The sequence below is a fragment of the Stegastes partitus genome, unplaced genomic scaffold (genome assembly GCF_000690725.1).
Source record: "Stegastes partitus isolate 25-593 unplaced genomic scaffold, Stegastes_partitus-1.0.2 Scaffold213, whole genome shotgun sequence".
NCBI lineage: Eukaryota > Metazoa > Chordata > Actinopteri > Pomacentridae > Stegastes > Stegastes partitus.
The window spans coordinates 170,609-192,978 of record NW_007577944.1 but is presented as its reverse complement, the minus strand read 5'-3'; the positions used below and the strand labels follow the sequence as shown (position 1 = coordinate 192,978).

General features: G+C 43.0%; 1 protein-coding gene across 3 annotated transcripts in view; it reads left to right on the top strand.

Moving 5' to 3' along the window:
• Positions 1-21,358, top strand: part of abhd18 (abhydrolase domain containing 18) — a 38,154-nt gene extending 16,796 nt beyond the window's left edge. Inside the window, exons 5-14 of one of the 3 annotated variants that reach the window (XM_008280904.1) lie at positions 5,038-5,113; positions 5,364-5,448; positions 6,967-6,994; positions 7,770-7,908; positions 8,198-8,287; positions 12,152-12,253; positions 12,712-12,935; positions 13,720-13,850; positions 19,662-19,824; positions 20,920-21,358. In XM_008280904.1, coding sequence (XP_008279126.1) covers positions 5,038-5,113; positions 5,364-5,448; positions 6,967-6,994; positions 7,770-7,908; positions 8,198-8,287; positions 12,152-12,253; positions 12,712-12,935; positions 13,720-13,850; positions 19,662-19,824; positions 20,920-20,977 — 1,096 coding nt within the window. In that variant the 3' untranslated portion in view covers positions 20,978-21,358. Of the gene's footprint in view, positions 1-5,037; positions 5,114-5,363; positions 5,449-6,966; positions 6,995-7,769; positions 7,909-8,197; positions 8,288-12,151; positions 12,254-12,711; positions 12,936-13,719; positions 13,851-16,219; positions 17,049-19,661; positions 19,825-20,919 lie in introns of those variants that run through there. The other 2 variants (XM_008280906.1, XM_008280905.1) reach the window with 2 other exon arrangements.
• The last annotated feature ends 1,012 nt before the right edge of the window (positions 21,359-22,370 follow it).

Genomic DNA, 22,370 nt, shown 5'->3' with positions numbered 1-22,370 from the left:
CATAGTACATCCAAAACCCTGCTGCCTGCCTCCTCACCCACACCCGTTCCCAAGACCACATCATCCTTCAAAACCTTCACTGGCTTCCCATCCCATACAGCATTAAATTCAAAAACCTTCTACTCACCCATAAAGCACTTTATAACCAGGCCCCCTCTTACCTCAAAGACGTGCTCCACCCCTACACCCCTTCATGTACCCTCTGAAGAAGAAAGCCATTTTCTTTTATTGTGATGGTCAAAGACCCCTGAATTCATTCCCTGTTGCCATGTGTTTTCCCATCACCTTTTGTCATGTGTTTTCCTACCTCCTGTCACAGGCACCCGATTCCACCCCCTGTTGTTCATTGCCCCCCTTACCTCCTGCCATTTGATTAGCAACTGTATGTTAATTTACCTCTATTCACCTCTGTATTTACATGCAGGCCCCCCNCCACAATAACAGGAACCCAAGAAGAATTACCAGCCAGACCTTGTGGTTGAGCAATGATTGTTCAGTTTCCAGCCGTCGGATAAGATATGTGTCTGATGGGAGTTGAGTCTCTTTCACGTCTTCTCTGGTGTTTGTCAGCCAGTTCGGACATCAGTAATCAGTTTATGTGTGAATGTGTGTGTATGTGTGTGTATGGGCTTCACTGAGCAGAGTTCGTCGTGCACTCAGGAAGTGAGGTGAGTGTGCTACACTGACAGATGTGCTGATCAGTGTACAGGTGCTCTTCTGCTGATGTGGCTATCAGCCCTCTGTTTCTGGTCCTGGTCTCATGAGAGTTGGTGACTTGGCACGTCACCTGTAGAAGGGAACCTCGTCTACTGCTTGGCCTGTAGCGACACCTTCTTGCAGTGGCTGGCGTGGATCCAGGTGGCTCGTTCAGCAACCTTTACCGCTGTCTGGGTCACCAAGAGAACTTGGAAAGGTCCCTGCCACGGTCTGGCCTTCCAGTTCTTTCTGCGGAAGTCCTTGACAACCACGAAGTCCCCTGGTTGGAGGGTGTGCAGTGGTCCTGAGGCTGGAGTTGGTAGGGCCACAGCTACTTGGCGCCTGATGTCTGCTAATTTAGAAGACAGATTAGCACAATAGACCAAAATGTTGTTCTCACAGAGAGTTGTGGATGGGAGGGGCCCTGTTGGAGGTTCCAGCCCCACATGTGGTGGAGCTGCAAACAGAATTTCAAACGGACTGAGGTTAGTTTTGTTTCTTTTCCGCATCCTCATGTGCATTAGGACAATAGGCAGAGCTTTGGTCCACGGCAGTCCTGTGTCTGCGCAGCATTTGGCCAATTTGTTCTTTATGGTCCCATTTTCTCTTTCCACCGCACCTCCACTGGCTGGATGGTATGCACAGTGCTTCCTAATGTCAATTCCGAGGATTTCACTGACCTGTGTGATTGCTTCGTTAGCAAAATGTGGGCCATTGTCGGTGGAAATTTTGGATGGGATGCCCCACCTTGGGATGATTTCTCTCAGGAGCACCTTTGCCACTGCATCAGCTGTCTGGGACGAAGTAGGGAAAGCCTCGACCCATTTTGACCACATGTCTACAATTACCAAACAGTACTTTTTCCCCTCAGATGGTGTGAGTTCAATGAAATCCATTTGTAGATGCTGAAATGGTCTCTCAGGAGGTGGATGTGCTGCCATTGCTTGTGGTTTGATTGGTTTACCAGCATTCTGTGTGACACANATCCATCCATCCATCCATCCATCCATCCATCCATCCGCTCCGCTCCGCTCCGCTCCGGAGAGAACCCACGCTGCATGGGGAGAACATGCAAACTCCACACAGGAAGACCTTGATTGAACATGTCCCTATAGTCACATTATTTTCTTATTTTCTCTTCTAAGGGTATCATCATTTTTGTCCAGGCCTGTTTCATGAGTTTATTTTTAAAAATAATTCTGTTAAACCACGGTTCCAAAGCAATGTCTGATTTTCATTGATTAATTTTCTTAAAATCATTATTTATTATTACTTTTGTCAGATTCAAGTTGTTTCTGAGTGCCAAGGTGGTGGGTGGTGATGTAGGAGTTTAAAAAGGGATGTGGTCTTACACATTGCCTGTGTTTCCCTCCAATACAGTTTGTCTTCCCTCATTTAAACATTTGAATTTTGTCTGACCCTTAGAGAAAGGCTGAGCTACGATATAGGGGAGAGCGGGGTAAGATGAGCCAATTTTTACATATGTTGTCCTGGAGGTTAGGAAAAATGACACAGAAATAGAATGACAACATATATCTGTATTTCAGGATGTCTCCTATCAAATGAAATTATCAGAATGCATCTCTAACAAAGCTGCCCAAAATAATGACTTCTCAAAAAAAAAGTGCTCCTGTGGCTCAACTTGCCCCAGGTTAGGGGTAAGTTGAACCAAGTAAGTGGGTAAGTTGAGCCATTTGGGTGTACACTGACCATCTGAGTTTTAAAATGTAAACCTGAGCATATTTTGTTAACAAACAGTTTAAACAGTTTTGAACTTGTGAGAATAAACCACCAGTTAGTTTCAAAACTGTTTAGCCATTTAATCAAAACAACTATTCAATATTCCAACTGTCAAGGTTGCAGGGGAATAGTCAGAGGTGATCCTAGGTTCTGAGGGGCCCCAGGCAAAGAGGTACATGGAGGCCCCCCCATATATTTTTGTGCATTTATCAGTAGCATATCCATCTACCACTTTCTTGCTGACATTTTTCCTACTCCACCCGTCTCTTCTTCCTTTTCTGGAAACCTGACAAGTGTTGCTTCATTGTGCTGAAAGTTCACTTTGTTTATCAGGCAGTCGGACAGGACCGATAAGTGGTAGGTGAAGGGGGGCCCCACTAGGTGGGGTTGTGGGACACCACCTTCAATGCACTGTATAGGGGCTTGCATAGGATTAAGGGGGTTCATGGTTGTCACTGCAAAATGTATCAAAGTATAGCCATTTGAGAGGGCCCCTTTTTTCCGACAGGGTCCCAGGCAATTGCTTGTCATGATGGTGCGCCTCTGGGAATATGAATTGTTGCTCCCTCCTTGCAGTTCCTCTAGCCTTTTGAGGCTGAGGTAGTTTCTTCAGCACATCACTCCTTGGGAAAGATGCCTCATCCTTTTCCTTGAATGCAAAGGTGGGTTTCGTACTGCCAGTGATCCTTTGGATTCTTCTGAGAAATCTGGCACTCACTTAGTTGCCCGCAAGACTGTCAACCAAGCCAATGTAATGAAAGCTCCTACATTTGGATGCAAATTTTACAATGACAAAGTCCCCAACTACCATATCTGAGACATCTGATTCAATTCTTTCATCGCTGGAGCTCTCATGCTCAGCTCTCATGCTACAAACCTTGTTTGTAGGTTCTTGGCATGATACCTTTTCTACAATGGTTAACATATGACAAACGCACCAAACCAGTTGAGTATACTCAACAGAAATACCATTTTGTACGTCAGAGACTTAACTGAATTTTAGTGCCTTATGGTGGGGTAAGTTGAACCAATGGCTTAATTTACCCCATAGCCTTTGGCTCCCTTTGCCTACCATTTTGGAAAAAACTGGCTAGCTTAGAAATTCAGGCTAATCTTTAGTGAAGTGATTCACGTGATTTTATATATTAGCAAACCACCAACATGTATAATATGTCATTTTAGACCTGGATAAGTTTGCTTTGACATGACAGTCATTTTACCTGATATGCAGAAATGTTACTTTGACAAGCAAAAAACAGTTTTTCGTGTAGAAAAATACTTAACCTTTCTCCCATGTGCTACTCTGCATCACAGCAAGATGGGAATGATGGGTGCTTCCTGAATTTATGGTCACATGACAAAACATGTGCACGGTTACCTAGATACAAGGGGTGGGTCAACTTCCCCACTGGCTCATCTTACCTCACTCTCCCCTACTGACACTGAGATAGGACTGTTGTTATCATTTATACTAAATCCTGTTTTGTAAGTTCCAGTGTTTGAACTGATCTGCAGCGTTTCCAAAAGTTAACAGTATGTCCCAGTGAGGCAGTCTGGTCCTCCATGTTCTAGACAGAGTAGGTCAGCCAACCGCTTCTTTCTCCCAGCAGCTTTCAGAGCAGCAAGACGTGGTTGCAAATCCAAACGCTGTGGATAAGGTCGCCACACAAAGCCACAGTTGGAGTTATTGTGCTTTCGTAAGCGACGCATCCGTGTCCACTGTAAACCACTTGTTTATAAGCCATGCAGACCAAAGGGCCAACACACCCCACTGAGCATCTCTTCAACAGACCTGTGAACTTCTCCAGAGAGTTGAAAGAGTGACATGTTAGTGAATGTGATAATATCATCATTTTAGATGTCAAATCACTCACTCTGTTACAGTTGAACTGTCAGGAGAAATAATAACTGCTTAACTCAGCCATATCATTATATTTCACTTATTTAACTTACTGAGTTTACTGTAAGGTGACTGTCCCTGCGTCTGCAGCCATTTCTTCACTGTGGCTCTACGATTCTGGCTGTCACATTCATTTGTATTGGGTTTAAAAGTTTCAGCAGTGTGTGTCTACAGTAGTGGATTTGCTGACTGAGTGTTCCAGCCTCTCTGACCTGCTGTGGTGTGTTGATCAGACAGCCATCATGTCAGCACCACAGGTTCATGTAGCAGTACAGCTGGACGTATCCACAGCAGCATAAGCAGGACCACAGCAGTGAGGAGCAGTAACTATACCGATTATACCGGCTGTGTTCGTAACCAGCGGCTATGAGAGAGTTACTTCTATCTCAAGCATCACCAAATGATCAATAAACCACCTGTTCACATGGATCAGAAGGAACACAAGTGTTCTGAGGTAATGCAAATGTAATCCAGGAAAAACATGTCACTGTGATCTTCTGGGGGCTCATTTTATTGCATAATGCTTCCTTTATTTCAGGTTGTCTGTCAGTTGAGACGAACAAAGCTGAGCTCTTTATGCTTTCTGTTAAATAACTGATCAGAATGTAAAACCACATACAGCTCTCTCACGCAAAAGCACAAACCATCACTCACAATGTCTTTGTGGAGCTCAGTGAGTCCTTACATGTGTGTTGTTTCAGGTTCCAGTTCATAGTCCCTAAGAGGTGGCAGAAGAACAGACCAGTATGTATCCACTTAGCTGGGACTGGAGACCATGTAAGGTTCTGAAGCCTTTAGTGTCAGCATTACTGAATATGAATGGACACCCCTTTAAAGAACATCATGCTGTTTTATATTAATAATGATGTCAATAGAGATTCTTCTATAAACCAGTTTCTATGACATCGGCCGGTGTCCTGACGTGGTGCCTAACACCCTCTGGCAGCACAACAAATGAATGACCACTGTGATGATGACCTGATCCATTTCACTTGGTGACTGTTGTGTCTTTATGACCTGTGTGTAGTTTTTCTGGCGCCGGCGGACCCTGATGGCCAGGCCCATGATCAAAGAGGCAGGAATGGCTTCGCTGCTTCTCGAGAACCCTTATTATATCCTTTTTATTTTTGAATTTGTTTTTGTTAATGGACAGTGTTGATGTTCTCTGGATGGTTTCTGACCACACGTCACAGATCTGCAGCCAGAGGACCATGGTGCTGATTTTTGTTTAACTTGTAGACCAAATACATGTTGGTGAAGCCTTTTAGGTCAGCAGAGTTACTTGAATCTAATGAGCAAGCTTCACCCTCATTGAGCCTAATTCTTTGTGATTGGCTACTTTCAGTGACGTTTCTGATTCATGACAGATGAAAAGCACTTTTCATGATATGTTTTTTAGTGTTTGGTACCTTTATTTAACCTTTAGCTTACCAGGTAAGTTAGTTGAGAGCTGGTTCTCATTTTCAGTAACGACCTGGTCATAGACTTTGTGCTTCAATCCTGCAGCTGGACGTTCAGTTCAGCTTTGTTGTCACTGATTTAACGCCTGATGCACATAACTTCTATTCTTCTGAAGCTTCTACAGGATCAGGTGATTTGCCACAGAGGTGATAATTCTACTAACTGTATATGATTGAGGTCACAGTAGGAGGTCATGTAGTGGAGTACATTTCATTTAAACATTCCCCTCATGTACATTAATGGGTTGGATCCTAGACAACAAATGTCCCACATTTTCACAAAAAGATTGAATACATGGATACAACTAAAATATATGAGCATGATCCACTTAAACTGACCCACATGTCCTTTAACAAGGGTGCCGAGTCTCAGTTACCTTGGACTTTGAACCAAATGAAACTCTCCAGGTCAGCAGATCAGCAGTGAGTTCCTAGGGAAATACCTTCTCCTCCTCAGTGCTGTCTTACAAAGCTAACTGAGTTTCTGTTCATTGTGTGATTGCTTATAACCCTTTGTTTCTTTTAACCTCATAAGAATCTGTAAAAATCATTGGACCTGTTATCTTTTTCTTAGAAAACCTGTAGATACACACAGAGATCTCGTCTATTGAGTTTAAATAATTCCCATGCAAGTGATACGGTTCTTCAAAGGGAAGGAGTGCCTTGTTGGGTCCACTGTTTATGTCCAATCATACAGTGCTTCTGTGAAGTGTGGCTAGTAAGCTGGCCAACTTGGGGCTTTTGCCATTTTATGACTGAAGCCCATATTGATAAAATGAACAGCACATCGACACTGTTATTGAAATATTTCTTTCACCCTGTAGAGACCAAGCAGAACCTACTTCTAGGAAAATGCTGTTGTTCCATTTAGCTTCTCAAGTCGAATTACACTGAAGATGTATCAGCCAATAACCTGAATAGCTTGTTGGCTCACAGGTCAACACTGCCAGTCTGCTGGAAACACACTGATGATGTGACAGTCAGAGTATCTTCCTGAAACAAGCATGTTATTCATGAAGCTCTTGCTTGCAGCAGGCACACACCCTTGGAGCTAGCTGAAGGAAATATGTCTGAATTCCATACTCTGGTCCTATGTGTGTGCCTTCTTCTTATCTTTATCAGATGCATATTGTCTGAGAATGTTTCATTGTTTCTTGACTGATGCTTTACATGGCTACCGCAAACCCAAAGACCAACGGTAAGTTAACTCCTCTGACCTGATTAACTATTCATTTGTGCATTGATTCAGACAGAAGTAGACAAAAAGGAGCTTTTCCATGTAAAAGAGAACCTTTACACACACAACATCATGGTGACTCAGCACTGTACATGATTAACTGTTTAACTAACTGGTGGACTGGTAGTCTTTTATTTCTATTAATATTTAAATGAAACTTTTAAAAAATATTTCCATGTACACAGTAAATAACATAGGTCTTATCACAGAGCCCTGTGGAACTCCATAACTAACTCTGGTGTCGGGGGAAGAATCATCATTAACAAGAACAAACTGGAATCTGTCTGATAACAATGATTTAAACGCATTAAGCATGGGTCCTTCAATCCCAATAACACATTCCACTCTCTGTAGTCAGATGCTGTGATCCACTGTATGAATGCAGCACTGAGATCCAGCAGAACCAGGATAGAAACTAGTCCAAAAAGCTGTGGAGAAAAGTGGAAGAAACCTCAGGAAGAGAAATAAAGGGGGGTCCCTGTTCCAGATAAAAATTATGTTGTGTGTGCAGAGTACATCAAAATAGCAAAATAACAATTGTAGAAGTCTGAAGAATAAAAAATACATTATTTAATGATTTATTTGTGTTATTTTATATGTCTTGAACATACTGAAAATGAGAGATTAACAGAGATCAAAGGTGTTATACTGCAGGACTGATCAGAGATTTTACTGTTTCTTTAAAGCTGGGATTAATCCATTGTAAAGTAAACAGAGATATTTCTTGATGTTGTAGGCGTTCCAGTCTAAAGAACGTTTCAGACCTGTTTGTGATGGGAGGGGCTCTGATTCTGGAGTCAACAGTTCTTCTCCGTTGGCTGGAGAGAGATGGGTACTGGCCACTTGGAATGACTGGCATCTCCATGGGAGGATATGTGAGTCACCAGAATGGAAAATGTTCTGTCATTTTGTATATTGAAGCAGGTTCCACTTCGATTGTCTTTTGTCAAATCCATACAGTATAGTCTTAACATTTATGTACTACGTAACTAGTCAACATACTTGCTATCCCAGAGACACATACTCCCTGGTGTCTGGTTGAAACTTGAAAGAAAATATTTTCTAATCATCCATACATATATGAGGTCCAATACTATGTTTATATTATATCTATTTCTATCTGAAGATCACGTTTCATAGTCTCTTGTGTGTATTTGTGTCCAGATGGCGTCCCTGGCAGTGACTAACTGGCCAAAGCCCATTCCTTTGATTCCCTGTCTGTCCTGGTCGACTGCCTCCAGTGTGTTCACCACGGTAACGCCCTGTTCCAGCTGACAGGGAGACATTTAGTTAGATCTGATATTATAAATATTTTTTCTTCCTTGTAGTTGATGAAAGCTGTGACAGTATGTCGTCAAACTCCGACTGTGCAAAGTCGACCTGATGAGTTGAATTGTGAAGATTGCATCATCAGAACCATAAACACAAACAGGAACTGTTAAAGATATACACCAATCATCCACATCTTAAAAGGTCTCCTATGGTGCCCTTTTACCAGAATAATGAAAGTCTCACGTCGCCAGAATGTGTCTTTCAGATTTTCAGCTCAAAATACTGCATATTTCCCCAAAACTGTCCAATCTGTGGTTCCAGATGAGCTGTTTCAGAGTTGTAGCTTTAACTACAACTGAGTGGCTACTGTTTAGAGCCCTTCAGGAAGAGAGCTCTCTCTGCATCTGTGACTGACAGCGCAACAACAACAGAAAACATTGTCATGGAGACAGCCTCATTGGCCATTTGACTATAATAACATGTAGTATTTGTAGGCACAGACAGCAGGAGAGAAGAAAATAGCTGTAAACACCACCTGAGTTCACTAACCCACCCAGGTCTTTACCTATTGGTCTTAAATTGGTCCTAAAGTTTCCACTATCTCTAAATGTCCCTCAGCTATTTTTTTCTATTGTTTATGAGGATAATAATGTCTCCAGTGTGTCTAGAGAACAGCAACATGTGTGAAAGACCACCTCCTCATTTTTAACAGTCTCCATTGTTTAGAAGGTGTGTCTGTACTACGAAGCAGGCTATTACGGTAACTGCATGTTTAACTCTGGGTGTGCAGTATGGCGACGATGCTTTACTTCACCATGGTAATTCATGCTGAACTCTGAAGCAGTTCTGGAGCAACATAATCCAGAAACAGAAACCGATTAAAACACTAAAGCCTTCCAGCCTGATGGTTGAACGTATTGGATTTGGAGTAAGTCTACTTATTGGTCTGAAAGATGTTTTAATGCGTTCTTTACTTGCACCCATGACTTTCTAATACCACCAGGGTGTTAGCTGAAAGAGTCTTGCACACCATAAGAATGGGACGAAATGTGAGATATCTGTATATCAAAAGCACAGTGATACACTGCAAAAACTCAAAATCTTACCAAGTTTATTAATCTTGTTTTTAGTCAAAATGTCTCATCCCACTTGATTTGAGATAAATTCACCTAACAAGTAACATTTCAGCAAGATAGAGGGACTTGTTTTAAGACACTGCATCTTAAATATCTTGTTAAGTCAAACAATCTTGAAATTATCTTGTTTTGAGTTGTATTTTAGAAGAAACGAGGCTAATTTGACATTTCATATATTTCATATAAGATAGATAATCTTGATTTAAGAAATAAACTTTACTTAATTCAAGTGAAGGCATCTTACAAAGCGAATTTTCACTTGTTCTATTGGCAGATTTCATCACTTATTTCAAGGTAAAAGTACCTTGAAGTAAGTTTTTTTTTTCTTGTTTTGAGAAGGGCATTTTTTCCAGTGTACTGATAATGTTCTTTGCTAAACTCTGGCTGCAGCAGTTTTGCCTGTATTATATTTTAAACTCCTCATTATTGGTTTAAGATTGTCGAACAATTATATAAAGTTTATACACTTATTTGTAGTCTTCTATACAATGTAACAGTCTACTTAGCACTTTGAATGATGTTTTTATGTTAATTTTTTTGCTTCACTTGCTCCCAAGACAGTTTAACAATGAGCAGCTGAAAGAAGAACGCTGACACTAAAGTCTTTGGCTACATGTCAGAAGAATACATCTCAGCAGTGCATTCATTGAATAGAATATGCAGTAAGGTCCATAAATATTTGGACACAATGTTCAGCATTTCTACTCTGTACGCCACCACAATGGATTTAAAAAGAAACAATCAAGATGCGCTTTAATTGCAGACATTAGCTTTAATTTGAGGGTATATACATCCAAATCAGGTGGACAGTGAAGAAATCACAACACACTTCATATGTGCCCTCCACCTTTTTAAAGGACCAAAAGTAATTGGACAGTTGGCTGCTCAGCTGTTCCATGGCCAGGTGTGTGTTGTTCCCTTATCTTTTCTTTTACAAGAAGGAGATAAAAAGTCTAGAGTTCATTACAAGTGTGGTATTTGGAATCCGGTGAGGTCAACTCTCAATATGAAGTCCAAAGAGCTGTCACTATCAGTGAAGGAAGCCATCATTAGGTTGAAAAATCAAAACAAACCCATCAGAGAGACAGCAAAGACACTAGGTGTGGCCAAATCAACTGTTTGGTACATTCTTAAAAAGAAAGAACGCACTGGTGAGCTCAGCAACCCCAAAAGACCTGGAAGACCAAGGAAAACAGGTGTGGTGGACGACAGAGGAATCCTTTCTCTGTTCAAGAAAATCCCTTCATAACAGTTGACCAGATCAAGAACATTCTCCAGGATGTAGGCGTATCTGTGTCAGAGTCAACAGTTAAGAGAAGACTTGACCAGAGTAAATACAGACGGTTTATCACAAGGTGGAAACATCTGGTGAGCCACAAAACTGGGAAGGCCAGATTAGTAAAAAAAACATCTAAACGAGCCTGTGCAGTTGTGGAACAACATCCTCTGGCCAGATGAGACAAAGACCAACTTGTACCAGAATGATAGGAAGAGAAGGATGGAGAAGAGAAGGAGCTGCTCCAGGTCCAAAGCGTAGCACCTCCTCAGTGAAGCATGGTGGGGTAGTGTGATGGGTGGCCATAAATGGCTGCCAATGGAACTGGTTCTCTTATATTTGTTGATGATGTGACTGCTGACAAAAGCAGCAGATTGAATCCTGAAGTGTTTTGGGCAATATTATCCACCCATATTGAGCCAAGGCTTCAGAACTCATTGGACGGTGCTTCACAGTGCAGATGGATGATGACATGAAGCATGCTGGGAAAACAAAGAGTTTTTAAGGCTAAGAAGTGGAATATTCTGCAATAGCCAAGACCTGAATCCAACTCAACATGCATTTCACTAGCTGAAGACAGAACTGAAGGGAAAGTGACCCAAGAACCAGCAGGAAGAGAAGACAGCAGCAGTAGAGGCCTGGCAGAGCATCACCAGGGACCAAAGCCAGCGTCTGCTGATGTCTATGGGTTCCAGGCTTCAGGCTGTCAAGGACTTAAACGATTTGCAACCAAATATTAAAAGTGACAATTTGATTGATGATTATTTCAAATTAAAGCTGAAAACCACTGAACGCACATCTTGATAGTTTCATTTCAGATCCATTGTGGTGGCGTACAGAGTCGAGATTCTGAACGTTATGTAAATGTCCAAGTATTAATGGACCCGACTGTACAGAAGCCACATAATGAAAAGATACCCTCTGTATGTTGAATGTGCTCAGTTGTACAGCCCCCAGGGGTATTTTAGGCATGTAGAATAAACGGCCAGTGTGGTATTTTGAGCCAAAACTTGAAATATGCCATTTGAGGACATGTGAAACTCACATTAAATTGATAGGGGGTGTAGTATTAAGATCTTTATTGCCATACCTTGACTAATTTTGCACATTGTCGTCCACTTGACTGTGTGGCTGGTAGCTCGGTCAGTTCTGGTCTGACTTGTCTCTCATGTCACTAGCGATGCATGGACCTACATTTAGACAGTTGAGGTGATTAATGTACAGGTGCAGGAACTAAATTAGAGTTCTTTAGAAATGAAGAATGAAGTGAATCATTGTTCAAAGATACTCTGGATACTGCAGCTGATTGCACTCAGGATCTCTACTTCCACCCTCTGGCTCTCTTGCCCTGGTGTCTGTCCTCAGCCAGTTCATACTGTGTCAGAAAATGCCTTTTGTACAGTGTGTATCATGTGTGTTTGTGTATACGTGCAGGGTGTGCTGAGTAAAGCAGTGAACTGGACAGAACTGGAGAAGCAGTACGCCATTAACTCAGTGTATGAAGAGGAGATCATCAAGCTGCTGGAGTACTGTGGGGTATGTTGTCCTTATACTGACTTATATTCTCACATCTGATCTAAATATTTCCCTCTGTGCTTGAATGTTTCACACAAACCAAGGTTGTGCAGCTATTCACAGTTCCAGTTTGATGAGGACATTACAAATGCTAATAATTTAGCATAAATGTGGACTACTGGTGGTGACCCAACAAGGTCAACTGATCATTCAAATATAAAATCCTCAGTTTTGTTTCCAATAATTAAGAATTTGGTCATTTATTGAGATAGTTGTACAGATTCTCACATCAGCAGGCCTTTCTCTGTGTCCTGCCAGACACCCTTTTGGATGTTTTGTCAACTCATCAAATGTCAGATTTCTCCTGGAAAGTTAGACCCCCATCACCAAACACATGGACAAACACACAAGCTCCAGTTGTTGTATACTGCTAAAGTATACAGTGTCTGTCTTCTGATCTGTGTGTTCACATCTGTCAGGCTGACTCCTTTAAGATGGTGCCTGAACTTCTGAAAAACGTGGAGTCTTTAGACCACCTGCTGGGCCTGTCTGGAGACCACAAGGTGTCACTGGGTCAGTATTCCACAGCACAGATGGAAACGGAGGTTGGTGGAGGCCCTGAAGGATGCAGGGCTGGAATGATAGAACAACAACTATCATCATCAGGGAACAACAGGGGAACGAGCTTGGACACTTTACCAAGGTAACAGTAGAGGATTTGCTCTGATATAGAATTTGTCCTGAGCTAAAACAACTCAGGTTTACTATGTTAGAACTGCAGGCCTCGAAGAAGGAACTCATTGCAACAACAGTTAGAACTGAGGTCCATGTACAGTGCATCCAGAAAGTATTCACAGCACTTCACTTTTACCACATTTTGTTATGTTACAGCATTATTCTGAAATGGATTAAATTCATTTTTTTCCCTCAAAATTCTACACAAAATACACCATTATGACAGCTTGAAAAAGTTTTGTGAGATTTTTGCAAATTTAATAAAAACAACAAACAAAGAAATCATCTGTACATAAGTATTCCCACCCTGTGAGCCTGTGTGTGTCCATCTTTATGTTTGATGACAGACCTAGGTCTAAGCAGCATGGTGGATGCCAGGGTTTCACAAACTTCTGAAGATATGTTCAGCGACTTTACAGATACTATTTTTTCAGCTGCTCTTTGCTGGAGGGGTTGTGTTACTCTACCTTACTCTTTAAACTACCTCAAAAGTCAGAAGACGTACTACTGAGGGCTGCAGGGATAGTCTGAGATCAATACACTACATGTGGGCTGAGTGTGACCTTGGCTCTATCTGAAGAGTGCTGAGCACAGGAGGGATGCACATACATACACAGCAGAGCATAAAGTAGGAAGCAGAGCCATCATATATGATGGACTGTTGTACTTGTTTTTGCAGTGGCAATGTTTTGTCATCATTATCTGGCACAGCTTTTTTCAAAAACACTTTTCTGTCTCTGTGTGTTTCGAAGCTGTAGTTCACATCACTCACAGCAGAAGAAGACTGATTCAGCCAACCTGTGGCGGCCATCATTACACAAAGAGTCCATCAGCTTCATGAAGGGAGTGATGGATGAATGCACACACATGGCCAACTTCTCCGGTAGGTTTTATTGTGCAGCCAGGCAACATTACAGGCAATACTCATGTTTCGTTCCATCACAGAAACCAGGGAGATAGAAATAGTCAGATACCCAACATGCTGTTCCAGGTTACAGCCGAGAGAAAACAACGGACAGAACAGCCCCGTTTTCTACCTGGTGAGTCAAGTAGGGAGGAAATGAGGTGATAATGCAGACAGACCTGTGAGCGTGGAAGCATGGAGAAGATCTAAGTAAGGCGTTAGGGTTAAAAAAAAAAAGAAGAAGAAGAAGAGAGATCTCTGCAGGGCTAATCCAGTTTGTGGTCGTTTCTGGCCAATAAGGAACTGCTGACTCTGAGATGATCCCAGTGTATAGATCTCATCATATCCTAGATTAAAATGAAATGACGATGATGGTTCTTTTCCATCTTGTGTGGTTTTTAGTGAGGCAGTTGAGCTGCCTGGGCTGTCCTTCTAGTTAGTTATGCAAATACCTTCTAAAGTCAAAGCAGACTTTTAAACAGCTCTTAGGCAATGTTTTAATCACACAGTGACAGAAAAAAAACACAGCATTGCACTGAATCCATAACTAAACAGAATCAATCAGGACCATGCTGAACAGTACACTGTGATGATCCTCCCACTCGGTCTGTCTCCCTGTATCGCTCTGGGCCATTTGGGGGGCTAGTCTGCTTTAGACCTTGGTCGCTAAATCTAGGTTTAGTGAGGACTGCCCTTTTTGGGCCGTCTCTCTCCTCCTCCTTGGGTTCTGGCATCCTCCCTGACCAAACTATGATCACAGTCAGCTCTCAGTTTGGATAGCCGCTCTTCAACGAGCCCAGAGCCAGGAACAGTAGTTATAGACGAAACATTTCACTCCAGTTGATTCACTCAGTATTACATATATGCTTTAGCATGGGACATTATTATTATTACATGCATTCTGGCCCGCAGAGCAGCCATAAAACTGGTGTCTACCCTGCAGCACTCTATTGCATGGTAGACCCAGCAGCAATGACAGAATAGTCCACAGGGAGGCTGCCACATCCCAGACCCAGCTAGCTGCTGCACAGACATCCCTCACAGGTAGAGTGTGCCCTGACAGCAAGGCAAAGGAAGACCACTGCTGCAACCAGCCAGGAGGTTAGCCTCTACAATCCAGCTGTTTGGACGGAGCTCCAGCTCTGGCTGGGTTAGCAAAACACACATTCTGAGTTCGGCCAATGCACAGGACAAGGAACTCATCCTCTTCTGCTCCTCAGGTGCAAAGTAGGGGGGGGCTAAAGCTCCAGAGCTCAAATGCCACAGAGCTAAGGGCTACAGGGATGATCTGAGTTAATACACTACATCTGGGCATAGTGTAACCATGGCTCCACCTGAAGAGAGCTCAGTACAGGAGGGATGTGCATACAAAGCATGAGGGCTGCCTACACACATAGCAGAGCATACATTGAGAAGCAGGGCCATCTTCTATGAAAGAAATGTCATATCTACAGACTCAGTAGGTTCTAAAAGAGGACCACGCAGAACCTCAAACACCAATGACAAGTTCCATGAGGAGGGCTGGATATGACCGTGTATGTCAGCCAATAGAAGTTGGCTGATGGAGCCAGCATCCAGGTCCCTCTGTTAGTCACATTAAGCCTTGGCTTTTAATGTAATCCTTTGAAAACGCCTGTCCTGATGTATGAAAGTACACCGTGTCACCAAGCATGAACGTACGTGTCTTTTAAATCGATAGTTGCAAACCAATACCCCGGAGTGCTAACTTTTGGAATATAGTAATAACGGCTGTACCAACAGCCCAGACCACTTGTATTGCTCCCTGCGGCCTTATTCACTGCTACGGTGAATACCGCTGAGAAGAAACGAAGAGGCCTGAAACAGAACTGTGGATGGTAGCCTATGGCAACAGTTATCTCTGCCCATGGAGAGAGAGTGCACGTGCACCCCATTAAGGAAGATGTATTGCCAGTCAGCTGACTTGGAGCACTGTAGGTGTAGGGTTGGGGTGTGGGGTGGGAACGGCCTCACCTGACTGTTCGGATTTATTTGGTTTGCAGTGTTTTTGAAACGTGCATTCTTTATTTGTTGCAACATATAAAGAACAAAAAGCACCTTTATTTGGGCACTGGAAAAGTGAAAAACACTGTAAAGATTTGTTAAGGTCACCTGAGAAACATTTAAAGCACCTGAACTGGGGCTCCCTGAGACAACAAAGTGCATTTGTGTGCATTGGAGACTGTGGTCGGGGAGTCCAGCGCCGTTTGGGACTGAACCCTTTGATAGACGTTAGAGGGCACCTCTGAGGCAGCAGCAAGTTATGGCTGCAGTGAAGCCGGTCTCTACTCAGTACCTGGGTTAGGATGACTGTTTTTTCTTCCTCCTAGGCGTTGGCTCTTTCTGGAGGCCTGGAGGCAGCCCTTGCTCTCAGTGGAGCGGCGTGAAGTTCAATCAAACAGCTGCAGCTTCACTGGCTTTGCCTTTGCTCGCAGAGGAAGCTGCCCTCTTGGGAGGGGAAGTGGTGCTGCAGGAGCTGCAGGAAGGACTTTGGGCTTCACATCCCCTCTAGAAATGATGCTGTGCAGAGCCTCTGTGTGCTTCTTCTTCAGCTCCCACTATGCCTGAATGGCGTTACGTGAATGTCCAAACAGGGCCTCAGTGGAGAATGGCACATCCAGATAGATTGGCCTGTCTCTATCCAGGACATCAGATCATGTCAGCCACAAGTGTCTCTGTGCCACAACCGTTGAAGCCATCCCTCAGCTCAGGGACAGCTCTGCACAGCAGAATGTCATCTGTAGTGACCCTGCTTTCATTGAGGAGAGGCACCAATGGACTGTCGGGGGCAGCAGAGACTCAAGCTCCAACAGACTGATGGCCTGGTGTGTCTGCAGCATGGTGACGGGGTCAGAGCATCTGCCTGCCTCACTTCGGTAGATTTTCTTTCTTCCATAGGATGAGATGGCCACTCCTCCTCCAGCTTCTCTGCTGCACAGTGGTACAGATACCCCTTTTCCATCAAGAAGAACCAGGTGCTAGTTCTGTGCTGGTGCTAGTTCCAGTGCTTAGTTGGTTCCAATCTCACAACCAGTTGCTTTTCCATCAGCAAGGAGCCAAGTTAGAGCCACGCCAGTGACGTGCAGTGAGGATCATGGCTGGTGAGGCACTGACTTCATCAGAATCTGATTTACAAATATATGCACTCTACACGGTAGCATATTTGCCATTTGCCATTTGACTGGCAGCAGTTTACAGGTCATGTTTCATATCTGCATTCTTTACACATACAAGCTGTAGCCCACAAAACGCATGTTTCTTTTTTTTTTTGAAGTTATTGTGGTCTTACCTTTCAATCAAGTCCATGCTCTGCACCTTCTGGACAAAATATCCGTTGCTTTTTTGTAAAAGTCTCCTTATCTTCCTTCACTGCACTTGACTTGCTAACTGTCTATCGTACCTAGTCCAGCTTGCTGTCACTTGCTCTGCAGCCGCGGAGTCACAAGAAGCATGTCTGGGATCACCAGCGCCCCCTGCCATGAGGCAAGAGAACTGCCTGCCTCACCGAGAACCTCTTCTCAGCCCTTTATGATCGCTCAGCACAGGGAACACGTTACACACATACAGTTGATAACAGACAACATTGTACATTATTATATACATAAGCTGAACTATGGAAAATCAGTTTATATATTAAATGTGTTTTAAACATGTTATTGGCGACATACAGACAGCAGCACGCTGTCACTGTATGGCATCCAGCGTAGGTAGCGAGGGATTGAGCAATCCAAGTGAGGCACAGCTCGCCGCTGCCTCACCAGCTTCTCTTCCAAGCATTTGAATGGGAAATTGCGAAAATGTAGTGATTTTGAATTTAAAAATCATCAAAACTGACGAGGCTAAGTGAAAAAATAAATACTTTATAGTACAAATCACTGGATAAATATAACCATTTAAATTATTTTATCATCATATATTTTTTTCTTTCCGTAATGTCAGGTGAGGCTCTGCCTCACCTGCCTTCCCTGACCGCATGTCACTAAGCCACGCAATACGTCACTGCATACGTAGCCGTTTACTGAACAATGCTGGCGCCACACGGAAGTCCACACAGGACTCCAGACTGACTTTTTTACCGGTGTGACCAACTTTCCCACCTTGTCACAGGCAAAACACATGACTTGCTGAACATTTTCTTATCGATAGACTCTACAATTTACGATGTTCCCTGAACGCCCCAGATAGCAGGCTGTGGCAGCTGCTGTTGGTGGCCGCAGTGCTCAGACCAGTGTGCGACCAAAATGACTTTAAATAGAGTAAACCAGGGTGTTCTGATGTCAGGACCTCATGTCTAAGCTAAACACCGCAGTACACCGAAGTTATAAAAGTACTGTTTTCCACCACTGTGGTGCACCAGTGCAACAGTTTGTGCAGAATCTCTGAATGTCCCAGGACCCATTCCAGTACATGTCTTATCGGACCAGAGACTTCCTGGTGAAGAACGACACAAATCACTGCTTGTGTGTCCCGTTCATCGGTCACGGAAGTCTTGATAACCCCGCACCCAGCTCCTGACGTACTCAATGCATGTGTGTGTGTCATGGTAAATAGCCTTCTGTTTGGCCTGTGTCTGTAGTGGAGGCCAGTACCACACTAGATAAAATGGTATGTGTGTTAATACAGAATTATCTTCAGATTTATTTTGTACACATGGTTTGTATAAAATAATAACATATGCACAATGCACTTTTCATTAACTGCTGCTGCACAGTAACGATCAAGACATCTGGACTCCCCACTGGAGCTGGAGCAGCATGTCTGGAGGGGCAATGACACCATTGCTTGGTGCGATCCGGCAGCAGTCGGGCTGAAAGCCGGAGACATATTTTGACCTGTAAGGCAGAAGACAAAGGACATGCATGTCAGAAAGTGTGTTGAGATTAGCTGTAGCCCTTGGTTGTGCGACCAGGTGGAGTTTCTTACTGAGATGGAAAACTAAAGCAACCCGACAAAGTTGGACTATGGGCATCCCGGTTTTGGCAAGCAGAAAGATCCCAGGTGTCCTCACCGGGATGCGAATCAGGGATCTAACGGTGCTCACCACCGAACCACTGTGCAGCCCGGCTTTCGTGATGATGTAGTAGAACAACTACTAAAAGTTGTTTCTCAGACAAAAAGCAACAGAAGTAATAATATTTGGTGATTTCATCTGGTAAAGAAGGACATTTAAAAGAAAAATAAAAAATCAGCAAAAAAACCTCCAGCAGAACCAGGCTCAGGGAAGGAGGCCATCTGCCTTGAGCAGTTGGGGAGGGGAGAGGAGGAGAGGTGAGGTGAGGAGCCCAGTGCATCATGGGAATCCCCCGACAGTCTAAAGCTACAGCAGCATAACTGTTCAGGTGATCCTGAGCAGCTCTATCAGCTTTATCACAGAGGAAAGTTTTAATCCTAACCTTAAAGCAGAGGCAAATAAAAAGAGTGATACAGAATGCACACATAGAGGGAGAAGATGAGACACAAGGAAAAGGAAATATTTGGAAACACAAGGGAAGACCAAAATCAAAATGAAGAAGCACCATGATGACCATGACAGTGTCTCCACATCTGGGATATTTCCGTTTTGTTTTCATTTAATTGGAGAAAGTTTTGGGACAACCAACAGTCTTTTCTGACAGCCTAGATAGTGACTGATAAAAGTTACCTTTTTGCTTTTAATGGATTTTTATTTTCAGGTCCTCAGCAGTGCACCTGGATGTCATGTTTCTATATGTGTCCTGGTGGCAGCACGTTTATGCAAATCAACATGTCCTTCCCTCCCTCCCTCTGCCCTAGTTCCTGTAGACACTAGTCTCATCATTGTGGTCCAGGCCAAAGAGGATGCCTACATTCCTCGAACAGGCGTCCTCAGTCTGCAGGAGATCTGGCCAGAGTGTGAAGTCAGATATCTGAATGGAGGGCACATCAGTGCATACCTGTTTAAACAGAATGTCTTCAGGTAAACCACCAAGTCAAAGCCTGTTCAAAGAGCTGTAATCTGGTGTCTAATGTCTGCTTCAGTAACCACTGCTGACACAAACAGTCACACAGTCTGGGATTATATAGCTCGAGACACACTCCTTAATATTATGTTGTTGTCTTACTTCTTCCATTGAAGCACTGCATCTTGTGGGAGTAAATGGACAGGATTGCTCACTTCTGTCCCTATAGCAACAAGTTGTACAGAATGTGACAATAAAGCTCAGAGGTCACATGACTTGTTCTTGAGTCTTTAAGTATGAATATGACTTCAGACCGAACTCAGATTTGATTATGAATGCCTTATAGTCTCCCCAGTCCCACACACTGAATAAATAACAACAAACAATTACTTTGCAGCAGCTGAGGGCTGAACTAGAAGCAGGTTGGACATATCCAGGCTTTCTTTGTGTCAGTCGGCGCCACAAAAACGGAAGTCCCAGTTAGAGATAACGGGTATCATGAAGGTGGTTTTGAACGTTCTTAAGTCAGACACAGAAGGAGGCGTTTAACGCGTCATCTGACTCTTCTTCTGAACAGAATGAAACAATCGTGTCCCGTCTACCTCAGTCAACATGTTGTTGTAATGGTAAAAAGTGCTGCTACTGCACATGATGCAAGACAGGAACACTAAAATAGTGTTCAGTCTGAGAAAGATTAAGACAGTGAAGTTATGAAGCATGTTGTTTGTGTCCCAGGAATATCCATATGAATGAAGGACTCAAGGTTTCTCTGGAAAACGTTCCACTGTAATGAGATAAGTGTTATTTAAGGGTTTTAATGCTGTGGCTGATTCCTGTAGAACAAACCAAGACCAACTGCTCATTCAGATTTTAAAAGTTTTAAAGGTTTCTATACAGTTTATTTAAAAGTGAGAGATGGTTTGGTTCAGTTTCTGTTGACTCTATGTCAGAGAGCATCTCTTGCCTACTTTCATTGACATAAACAGGGTTAGCATTCGTTTAGACTTGAGATGTGCAGCCTCCACACTGTGCTGAACAGACTTTTATACATGATCTTTTCTTTGTCATGTGTTATCATTTTAGAATTATTTGCATATGTGTTTTATTTCCAGACAGGCCATATATGATGCATTTAACAGATTTTGCCTGAAGTATCCCAACCTGCATTAGCCCTGGAGCGCTGAAGCCCTTTCCTTCCTGTGTGAGCACCAGGACCAGTGGCTGGACATGAGAAAAACCAGTGTCTCCAAGCCTGAGTGTGTAGTATAGCAGTCAAGATGTCTTTTTCTGTGACAGGATACGTCTGAGATTTACACGTTGTCCATAATGAAGGGCAACTGAGCACAGCCACTTTGTCATTGTTTGTAATTTCTAATGTTTCTACTCCTACAAGGGAACTGTGTGTGTCCTGCTGCACCCAGATGAATTTATATGACTGAACCTTTAACGATATCTAAAGTGTTGTGTCTGTTCCTGCCAATATGTGGGTGTCAAAGGAACACCCAGGACTCTGATCTCACTTTGATAAACTGGTGATAACCGACAATAGCAGTGTTTGTTCTCCTGTTTTTATTTGCTCCTTATCACGTCTCCCTGACTATGAACACCTGCATCGTTCACACAGACACACCTGGATCACGCTGATGTCATGTGAGAGAAATACAGAGTGATACAGTATAGGACAACCTGCTCTGCCTACAGCTGGTAGAGCAGGTTGTCGTCTAAGGTTGGTGGTTCGACCTCAGCAGCAGATCACATACAAGTCACATTTAACTGGAAATGTGAACGAACTCGCAAAAAAAAAATCAGATTTCACAAAAAATCTGAATTGAGCATTCAGTCCTGCAGTCTGAACGTAGCCAATCTGTCGGAGTTTTCAGTTAGATAATACACCTTACTTCCTTATTGGTGACATAAAATGTCATGTTGGAGTCGGAATCCAAGGCTGTTGGTATGTTAAGGCTGTATTAATGGGTTCTGTTCGTTTTTCCCTAAGAACCTGTCAGATAGCAAAGTTTGGATTGTTAAGGGTTGAAGTATCGAGTCACGACTGTACTTCAGTTTTTAAAATGCTTTTAAATGTGCATGTTTTGTTGTCCGACTAAGTAGAGTCTGCCTGGTGCTCCCCACCTCAAAAGTTGTGTTTTCAATGTTAACATTTACTGTGTAAATTTCATGATTTCTAGTATTTAAAAACAGTCTAACCTATTGAGTGACATTGGAACTTTGATTGACAAGTATTGGGATCCACCTTGCCAGTTCCACACTGCTTTGACGTCTTTCAATGAGCTGAGATGTAACTGAAGTGTAACTGGTTTGTAGAATGTAGGACAAAACACACGCAACCACTGGTATTATCCAGTGTTTAGGACACTCTACTGACACTGTTCAACATTAACCCTTGTGCAGCAGACATTTTGACAAGTCTTACCAGGAATAACACAATTAGTCCTACGCTTAGTTAAGTGTTTCAGTCATCCATATCAATGTGGTTGCACTTTATGATTTAGAAGTTTTCCTTTAGTATTAAACGGATCTGGTGTGTCTGTACATCCACAGGTAC